The sequence below is a fragment of the Apteryx mantelli genome, chromosome Z, assembly GCF_036417845.1.
Source record: "Apteryx mantelli isolate bAptMan1 chromosome Z, bAptMan1.hap1, whole genome shotgun sequence".
NCBI classification, from domain to species: domain Eukaryota; kingdom Metazoa; phylum Chordata; class Aves; order Apterygiformes; family Apterygidae; genus Apteryx; species Apteryx mantelli.
This window is the reverse complement of record NC_090020.1, coordinates 59,394,891-59,405,679: the sequence shown is the minus strand read 5'-3', so window position 1 is coordinate 59,405,679 and position 10,789 is coordinate 59,394,891. Positions and strand designations below refer to the sequence as shown.

At 43.0% G+C, this 10,789-nt stretch overlaps 1 protein-coding gene across 1 annotated transcript in view; it reads right to left on the bottom strand.

Annotated features, from left to right (window-relative positions):
• Positions 1 to 1,892: 1,892 nt before the first annotated feature.
• ARHGEF28 (Rho guanine nucleotide exchange factor 28) overlaps positions 1,893 to 10,789 on the bottom strand; it is a 51,530-nt gene continuing 42,633 nt past the window's right edge. The window contains exon 26 of the mRNA XM_067315915.1: positions 1,893 to 2,756. Within this exon, the coding sequence (XP_067172016.1) occupies positions 2,599 to 2,756 (158 nt within the window). The 3' untranslated portion in view covers positions 1,893 to 2,598. The remainder of the gene's footprint in view (positions 2,757 to 10,789) is intronic.

The following is a 10,789-nucleotide window of genomic DNA, read 5'->3' as shown; positions in this document are numbered from 1 at the left end:
TCAAAATTAAAAATAAATAAATAAAACAGGCCTTGCAAATATGTCCACTTCACTTGTAATAAAGGTGAGGGGGGAAAAAAGCATTTTGAATATATTTTTCTAATTAAAAAAGAAGAGGAATCATTAATATGTACCTGACAGTGACTGGAAATGCAGCCTGCTAAAATAGCTGAGTCTCACTGGGGCTACACTTAAATTCTGCTAAGTATTCACAAATGCCTAAATAATGCACAGAGTTCAGGGGTGCATAATATATCTTGTTATAAAGAGCACATGCTGAAACCATACTGGCCCATAGTTTAAACATTTTCTACAATTAAAATACCTAAATCTAGAGGCCACCTGTTTCCTGCCTTTGCCTTCCTCTGGTGCCTTAAGTCTTACTGTAAACACAGGTGAGCAAAATAAGATGCTGCCTGATGGTAGAGGATGGGAGGAATTTGCACAACAGCTGAAGTATGGGCCAGCCACTTTTGACTCCCAGACCCTTAATTAAAACTGATGAGAGAAGCAGCATCCTCTCTTCCTCTCCCAGTTGCCAGGTACTTACATGACAATTCCCATATTGGGTTGGGACAGCAGCCATCCATCCAGCAGCTTGTATTTGACAGTAAGCAGTACCAGATGTTTCAGTGAAGGCATAATAAAATGCAGAGTGAACAAGTATGAAGAAAACTGCCCATTTTTTTCCAATTTCCCACTGGTCAGTGGGTAATGCACATAGCATGAGACGCTGCACTCCAGGAGCTGGTCCTGCTATTCAGAAATTTGCCAAAAAGCTGTCCAGATGGCAACCCCAATTATATTGCTGGCTAGTCAAATAGAGAGGTTATGGACTGCTCTTACTTTAGGACCCTCAATAAGAGGTTGGATTTCGGATTCCTATTTTAATTTTTGTCTAACAGTGAAATTTAAAGAAAGTAAAAAAGACTTTCTTACCTCCTAAAAATCCTTTATGGAGCATAAGTAGCATCAAAGTAGTGCTGTCAGGTTAGCAACAATCCTGAAGGTTGAAAATAGGAACTTGAAAATACATCTGAATGCCCCATCTTTCCCTGGTGCCACTGGAAAACCAATTAATACCAGCAGGGAATCAGTACCTATTTGTCAAGAAAGTTCAGTGGTACAGTCGCTAGTCCAGGATAGCAGCCAACCGGTAAGCCTGGTAGCCCAGCAACAAGCAACTCAAAAAGGACTAGTTTTGAATATTCCCAATACCATGGCAATCCCTGGAAGAAAATGCTCCACAAGAGGAAATCTGTGCTGACAAACATCTACTATCTAAACCTCTGCTCTTTGCAAGAGGTTTTGCACATCACAAGACTCAATGTAAAGCAGAAATCATATGATATTTGGGGCTTACCCAGGCAAGCGTGCACGAGCAATGCTGTGTTCCCCTGCCCTGTGAGGTGGGGGGTGAACACGAGGCAGCTCTGATCCGGGAGCTGTGCATCTGCATTCCTGCTGCACTATTTCTGGTCTAATAAGCCACGCTAAGCAGCCTCTGGCCAGTCCAGAGGGCAGGTATAGCAAGCTGAGGGCTGCCCACGCCTGCTGGGGTGGCACAGCCTTGGGTTTGCCAAGTGGGGAAGGAAACTTTTTCCTCCTGTTTTCAAGCCTCTTTGGAGGACCTGACATTGCATCAAAGTTGCAGTGAGAGGCACAGAGTATTTATTCAATTCAGCAAAAGTATACAAGGATTTCTGAAAGACAAAAGGCACAAAACAGGTACTGGTTTCTTACTGTCTACCACACTGATGATCTCGTGAACCTGAAAGCATAAAGGTAGCTAGCTGCTACCTACATGGAAAAGCAGCACACTTTCAAAGGGGTTCAGTTAAACTAAAAGAATACAACTTTTCCTCTCTCTTTTCCTTTGATCAGTGAGAAGGTTTCATCTGGTAAATTTTAATGCAAATATAAGTACGGGCACTTACTGAAATAAGGTGCAGTTATAATACAATAACAAACCGACTTACAGCATCTCTGCACAGAAACTGGTAATAGCATCAAACTGATGATAAGCTTTGGGACATGAACAAACACTTGCTAGCAATTAATGTTGACACCATAAAAAGCATCCTCCTCTGAGCAGTTTCTGAGCCAAGTGACAAGGAAAACAACCTGATATAGCCCTCTTAAGGCTAGATAGCGCATTTTAACAAAGATTATAGCCATCATTCTTATTTTGCTGTCTTTTGGTGTAACATCACAATTGTTAGAAGGTTACTGATCCATACTCTGAAATCACAGATAGCAAGTTCATACCTCTGAGTTTGCCCTTTGAAAAAGAGGACTCAAGAGAAAAGCAACACCAGCATTCACAGCTCTTGGTGGCATCTTTACAATTCCAAAACGTTATGTTTCCCCTGCTTCCCATTGCTTCTTGTGAAGCATTTGAAATCACGTCATAAATTAAAGATTATAAAAAAAGGCTTCAAAATAACTTAATTCTTATATTTATCATGGGGCAAATTTTGCACTGAATATTAAATACTATCCTTAAAGCCATTTGGTCATACAGAGAGCAACTACATATATTTAGAAAAGCAAACACAATTATATTCCAAAGTGCTACTGAGATTAGAACATAAAGCATCAGAGGTAAACAATATTTTCCTCTACTCTGTCTCCACTTTCTGCATCCTGCTGGCTCTCCAGCTGGTGGTTCAACAGCGCATCTACCCGCAGGGGCTGGATGGATCCATGGCTGGGACTGCCTGTTTGGGGACCCTGGGCCTGTGATGCATTTAGATCTGTAACACACAAGAGAAAGCCATGTAACAATCCATCTTCTTCAATGCCCTTGCACTCACAAAGAGCAAATACAGACTTTTTGATTAGCAGTGTGTTAAAGCATTATTTCCTAGCTTACAGCATCATCTAGAAAGGAAAACACTTACATATAAAGAATTATACTAAAGCCTAGAGAAAGGTATCTTATCCAAATTTACAAAAATCTGTTCAAGTCTTCCCGCTGTTATCCAGAGTCATTATATTTGCAATAGTACTAAAAGCACATGCAAAAAGATCTATAAAAGAGTTTTATACTCATACTTTACTAACCAGACACACACTAATGGAAAGGCATAAATGCTCTTAAGAGTTGGGCTGGAGGGCAACATACAGTACATAATTATCCTTTATTAGTAAGATAACTCATTTGTAAAATTAATATAGTGTCCAGCGGTGCATAAATTTTATTTGCAAGCCTTTTTTTGTGGATGAAAAAGAATAAAGTGAGTAAATCTCAGTTAAGTCTACCTAACTTGCACTTGCAGTCTGTAATAGCTGCATAATCATTCAACTTGTTCTGCCAAGACTATCTGTGTTAGCTCAGGCAAACCACCTACTCTATTTCTTGTTTCAATCCTTTAGGTGTGAAGTGAAGATAATACCTGCTCCCAAACACTAATAAATTATTTCACAAGGATCTTCATTTGTTATCTTCCAAATTTTCTCCTTCAAATGAGGAAAACAGAATCACATACTTCTTCTTCAGGGTAGAGCTTTGAAGGCTTTTGCTATCATCTGTGGCTTACTCAAAAACAAAAACCATGGTTGGGCTTTTTTTCTTACTCAGCTTTCTGTACCACTTCAGGCCCTCAGGAACGATACTGTAGTTGGCATTTCTGCATCTTTATTTCTTCAAAGCAACATTTACTGGAGTAACAAGCTGCGTAAGAAGGAAGCACATATCGCCATCCTCAGGGAAGAGAAATGACTGTCTGCAATGGACAGGGCTGCAATGCTTGCTCCTTTCTGGTGACTAATCCCAGCCCAATCTACCTCTACTATTACTTCAGGAGGGTTAACTTTTCACTCTCAACTCTACAAAAATGACCGAGTAGGAAGAAGCAGAGCTTGGCACCACTCCCACAGTCAACACTGGTAATTCCAGAAGCCACCAAACCCAGCAGCGGGGCTCTTGGAGCCCTTTGTCATTCGTGCAGAGAGGTGAAAAGGCATTTAGTGCCTGCCCTAGTCCCTAACCCTTCTCACAAATGTACATGCGAGCAAAACCTGGTATAAATGAGACGCTTGTTTTTACACATGGTGTCACTCTGAATGGTAGAAATTTAAAATGACACCTACCCACATTTAGCATTCCCCAGTTGCATGCAGCTTTCCCCAGTCTTGTTCACTGAGGCAACAGTTTAAGGAAAAACAAGTTTGCTGGCACCCTCCAAAGCCTCAGCCTCTGCTCCAGCTGCCTCCCTGCCACTGGGCGTGTGGAGCGGTGGGAGATGATTATGCGACGGGCATGTGGGAACACATCGTATCACGGCCTCTGCCTTCAGAGTACTCTCCTCTCTGATATTCGCACAGCTGAGGGGAGCAAACAGGCTTCAGGGATTTGGCTTCCAGGATAAACTGAATATATGCGTGACTGCCACTGAGATTGCAGGGTCTGTGCCAGGGGCAAGGTAGATGTATATAAGTAGTGCCTGGTCACAATGGATTGACACAGGATGTAAGAAAAATAAACCCAAATTCCCTTTCTTTTGTTTTACATTGGATTGAAAGGATCATGTTTTGCTATCAGTGAAAATCCAGAGTAAGTCTTGACAGCAGGTGAGTTACTCTGGATTTGCAGGATTTGACTCTTGAACTTACTTGACTAGTCCTTCTTTGTTAAAGCTGACATTTGCATTTATTTCTTTTTGACAGCCATATTAGAAAAAAGATTCCAATTTGCAGACACAGATTCAAGAAACCAGAAATATCCTATGTCTGCTTTTCTTTATGGGAAATGTATACTTTGATTCTATTTATTTATTAAAAAGAGCACCACCAGTGAAAGGTCCTCATCCTCCGAACACTTACATTTCAGGGTAATTTTACCCACATTAATATTCCTTTTAAGTCCTGCGAGTCTATTCACCTTAACAAAGTTAAGTACATAAGAATACCAGGCAGTAAGCACTTATTTGAAAGATCTGTTTCCAAAGTTTTTGAAGTACATAATTGGAGAAGCCTAATTAAAAATTTGAAAAAACCTAGAAAAGAAAAAGAAACACCTTACATACAGTTATTTTATATCATCAAAACTAAACAGTAATTGCTCCACCAATTAAAACAGTAGCTGTTTCCAAACCATTTCTCATTAACTGTTACAATTCTGAGAAGCAGAGCTAAGCAATGGAAACTGACTGATCTGGGAGAAAAAATCAGATTCTGTCACTATTGAAATAAACAATTTATACCTAGTTTAGCTGCTTTTCTATCTTTTCAGTTCTGTTGCATTAAGAGAACCTGAACAGTAGGAGAGTACCTAGGAGGTGAGAGCCTGCTATTACTGGAGTGGCAAGCGGCTTCTGGGGCTGGAAACGTTCTGCTGCACCTGACAGACGAGGACACATGTTGGTTTTGGCCACATTCGGGTGGCACAGAAGACAGGCTCTGCCTAATAAAAGCACAATGTGTCCCCATGCTGCCGCAGGCTGCCTGGACATGGGCAGGGTGCCTGCTCTCTTGTGCTTCATGCCATGCTGGGGGCAGCCAAGCCCAGATACCAGCTGGTATCGCAGTAGGCAGCGAGATGCTACGATGGGAGCAGCTGCTCCAGGAGGGATGGAAAACTGCCCGGAATTGGTAATAAGAGCCTCAGGTGAAAGGAAAGGGGACCTGCTGTACGGTTACTGATATGCCGGCGCGGGCTCTTGTTATGCAGAGCAGGGACAGCTGCCAAGAAGGCTTCCCCAAGCTCACCAGCGCGTTGCTGCTGCGCCTGGAGCACAGGGGCACGGGCTGCCCTTGGCGCTGAACGGTCACTGCGGTGCGGAGAGAAACCCTCCTCAATAAATGTTCTTCCCAAATAGGGAGGAAACCTTCAGAATCAGGCTGGAAAGTATCGGCTGCTGCCTACTAAACAACTCCAACAACTAAGCATGCTCAAATTCCCCCATCAAAAAAAAGAATTATTTAGGAGTCCATGCAATGAGCGGGGCAGAGGACGGCTGGCTAATGGGGCTTCTACCAAAGGAGACTGCCTGGAAGCACCTAATATTCATAAGAAACTGGTGGTGCCCAAGGGCAGCACAGGGGCATACACAGGCAGCCTCCCGAGCTCCTTTGCAGGCCTGGTTTCTGCAGTATTATGACTGATGGTAAGAACTTGGTCCTTATTTACCTGGCACGTAATCCATACCATCTGCCTTTTATGAGCCTCCTTTGTTAAGATCTTAACTCACCTGCCAACATCAGTCACCAAATGAGTTTTGTAATCTTCCCCTTCCTAGTCTTTAAATTTGCCATTTACTTCTTCCTTTCCTCTGCTAACGGGAGCTGCCCGGGTGCTGCTGCAGCCTGGCGTGCTCAGCTCAATAGCGCGCCCAGCAGCGCAGCAGCCTTCACCACGAGCCTGCGAAGTCCAAAACACTCCACTGCGCCTGCCTTCGACCCTTGCCAGCCCGGGGCTCACGCGGCCCCACCGCCTTGCTCCCCACCAGGGCTTATGCACCACAATGACAGGTAAAGGTGACCGTGCCTGGCCACACCACTCCTCTCTTACACTTACGCCTGAGTAATACAGTTTTTTCTTCACATTTATACAAGTGCGGAAAATATTGCCAGATGACTGAAGGTTTAAGAAAGCTAAGGTATAGCCCAGAGCCTTTTCAGACAGCCTTCTGTGAGCCTCCACAGGCCCTCAGCTCTCCTCGACGCCAGCAGCAGCCAAGGGTGGTCGGCATCGCCCCACAGCCGGGCCCCAGGGACTCTAGCGAGGCTCCCGGGCATCGTCGGCAGCGCTGCATGCAGCCACCTGGCTGTTCAAAGGCCTCTTAAAGAACAAGAGATTCTTTCCTCCATGCCACTAGCCCTGGCCAAGGCAAACTTGCATGGGTCTGGGACATGAATTTAAGGCTAGCAGTGGCATGCAATTGGGTAGATGCCCTAAAGAGGAATCTGAAGGCTTCCCTTGATAAAGATGAACCCTGGGGAAGCTTGGAGCTTGCACACATTGAAACTGCTTCTCAGCTATGCGAAATTTAATTCTCCCATAACAACTCAGGTAACTTTCCTAAAGAGCCAGACCCCCAGCTGCACCAAGTATACACTAGCTAAAAGTGAACAGCAGACAAGTCTGCTCTTTCAGTGTTGGACTGGTCAAACTCCCCAGCAGAGGGATGTCCTTGAGGTCAGAGACCAGGTATGAGGTGACCTGTAATAGCACTTCAACATTTTGAGGCCATGCAGTCAGTTCAGCCCAGCAGTGCCACACCACAGCAAATAATATCACTTAATTCCAGCTTTTCCTTCTTTTTTTCCTCAGCTCAGACCATTTCATATATGCTATAAAAAATCTGTGATGTTTTGGATTTTTTTACCCTCAATTATCTCAAGAGGATTTAGAGGCTGTTTCAACAGAATTCTGGAAAAAATCACAAATTGTCTCAAGCACACAGACACATATTGCCAAATCCAACATTAAAAATGAATCCAAATTTTACCCTGTTTTCCATAAGCATAGCTCTAGCATAATGAGGACAGATATCAAGCAACTGCACAGAAACATTTTAATCCCACAAATGGCATTTCTAAGCAAGGAATATGTAACAATAAAAGGCAAACTGTACACCTGAAGCATGTGGAGCCAGCTTTCATGAGAGTTTATAAGGGAACCTCAGTTCTCAAAGTGGGGTCTTGTTCCAGATTCAGAGAACTATCAGCTATTGGCTAAAAACATGCTAATGTAGTTGCTGGTAAATGAAAAAAGTAGCATTACGCATCGTAACTACCTTACCCTCCCCTTTCCGTAGCACTAAGAGACAGGATTTGTGGCATAATATAAACTTGACAGAAGGTCAAAGACAAAGCAATGGAATTTGCACAAATCTGAGATCAATAGGTACCCAAAACAAATACAGCCTTTGCTCCTGGAGGAGGGAAGCACAAAAAGCACAAAAGCTGAGTAAACAACTAATTAGTCACACTGATTCCCTCCTCCTGTCTGTTGTCAGAGGATGTAAGCATTTCCACATCAAATAAATGCCACAGATTTTCTCCTTCACCCTCCTCTCTCTCCCTGGAGAATCTGAGCTCTTCAGGTAAGCCTGGAGTATCCCAGTGATGATTACAGCAAGGAGAGGAAATACTCCAGGCAACAAAACTCTCTCAAGTGTCTGTGTTTTTGATATAAAGCTCTCAGTTTTTCTCCTCCAGCTCTGACCCTAATTTGACAGCATTGCAGGCAGGTTGGAAGGGATTTCAGCAGGCCTCTAGTCCAAGCTCCTGCTCCGAGCTGGGTCAGCTGTGAGGTCAGGCCAGCTTGGTACCAGGGGCCTTTTCTTCCCAGCCATTTCAGGAAGAAAGGGAACTCACCACATGGACTTTGCAGAAACACAGTATACACTGAATGAGGTTGCTGTGGCTTTCACAGCTCTATGTCATGCTTTAGTCCTCTTCACAAAATAAAATTTCATTAAATGAAGAGAAATTTATGCCACTTGTAGCATCAAACATGTTAAAGATTCTTAAAACCACTATTCCCTTTGAAAAAAAATACATGGAGTTTAGTTTGCCAGTTTTTATACCAAGTTCATCTGGACTGACAGCTGACACATCAACTTCAGCCCAAAGCTATTTGAAATAGCAGAGCTGCTGTATTTAATCCCCCCAGTGGCACTCATGCATAATGCAAAGCACAAGCAGACACCTAAAAAACAGCGCTAAGTGTAATAGCACTGGGTCTGGGACATTCAGAGGAATTCAGAGGAAAAAAGCTCTCATTTGCCACTGCAATTCAATAGCAAATGGCAGCCTAACTTCTGTAAGCTCCACTGAAAAGTCCCCACCAGCAATTCTGCCACAGCTCCTTGTCTTTAATGATGCTCCTTGTGTTTTCTACCCAGAACCATTAGCAATAGTCAGTCCCCTGGGGAGCTCCAGGTATCTTGGCCTCTCTCCCTTTCCCTGCAGAAAAAGGCTCTATGAGAGGTTTTGATTGCTTTTTTAGTGCCTACTGAGAATTCTCCCTATTTCCAATGGATTTTCCATTTTGCAGGTTCAGTTGTTTATGGATCTGCTAGTTGGAGGGAAGGAGGGGGTGAGGGAACAACACAGGGCAACACAAAACCTGCCGGGGCAGCACAGCCACTGCCCCCACTAATGGAATAACCAGGCTACTTCTGCTGCCAAGCACTGAAGAAGGGATTAGGCCCATTGTATAGAAATGCCATCTCTAAGATTTAAGGATCTGAGGACAAATCACTGGGAGATGAGATCTCAAATACCCTTGAGAAGCTGGGCCTTAGCACCTCAGAAGGTCTGATTTTACAGCAGGAACTGAATTGAATTTATTACTGGGGTTCAAAAACATGAGAAAAATATTTCAACCCTGAAGCTACCAAGGAAAGAGCCCAATCCATTTCTCAACTGACTGAATAAGACAGGAAATCAATCTGAGAATTTAATGTTGCTATTTACTTTTAACCAGCCCAACAGAAGAAAAAGCAGCTGCTCTATTTCTTAGGCAAACAAGTATCTTCATGAGTAAGAGGTCTTTTCACAAAAAGCAAATGAGCAATTAGATCAGAATAGATCCTAGGTTAAGTAGCCTCCTCAGATTTTGGTGCACATTTTTGTTGCAAGACAGAGAGCAGAAAGAATTCAAAGTCTATGATAATAAAGGTCTGCAACATAACTCTTCTTCATGTCTGTACTCTGGAGTTTTGATCATGGTAAAATTACCAGAAATGTCATTATTCTGTATGTTTCTGTTCTTTGTTTAGCTGTTGGCTTAGATAAAACAACATGATGCTGTTTTCTGGTTTTGCCTCATAATTCCTTAGAGAGGTTTGGTCCTGAGAATTTGGACCAAGTTCTTGGATAGTGTGAAATATACATTTATTCCACTGAAGCTGCCTTTTCATAGAGCTTCATAGTAGTTCCAACTCATTTATTTGATACTTGTCTTAAAGCCTCAGGTTTTGAAGTCATGTGATGATGTAGTCCTTTCTTCTTTGATTAAAGCCAAGCAAAAACACACTCTATTTCGAACATTGGCGGTATCAAAGACAAGATTACAAAAACATCTCAAGCTCAGACACTGTCAGTGACAGTGCTTTAACATCAAGTTCATAACATGTCCCTAGGTTAAAATAATTTAAAAATTTAACCTATGTACACGGCTTTGTTATCAGTTGTGTTAGTTTTAAAGCACACAGCTTCTAAAATAGTTTTGGCATGCTGTTTTTAATGCATATCAATAAGAGAGGCTTAAAAATAGACCTGACTCAAAATCATAAACTGTCTGTGCATTAAATACACACAGTTTCACGTTGGCAGGGCGTACTGCCTGCCAGCCGTCTGCTACTGCTTAATATTAATTTATTTAGGTATGAATTCCCTATTAAGTTGTCTTTGTGTTAAGCTTTGAAGCTTTAGATGGTCAATCACAGACCTACACATGGTCCAACAGGTATTCTGCTAACAATGAACACACGTTTTATTGACCTACTTCTCTTCCAGCTCATTAAACACAGCTGCACTCAAATGATCAAGAGAAAATAATCATAAAACCCTGAGAATACCCTTCCTATGAAGGACCACAGTGTGCGTTACCAGCTGCCTGTGCCGGGCCCCTGCTCCACGGCACGGCCGCCCTCTTGCACCAGTGTGCCCCGCAAACAGCAGCCCTCCAAGGGAGGGAAGAGCATCTATTTTACCAGCTGACCACACCACTGAGGATGCACGGGTAAGTGCCTGGAGCTTCTTAATTCAGGTGCCTAACTCAGATATCTGAAGAGAGGTGCAATTGCCCCCCACCCCTGCCATGTAATCTGCA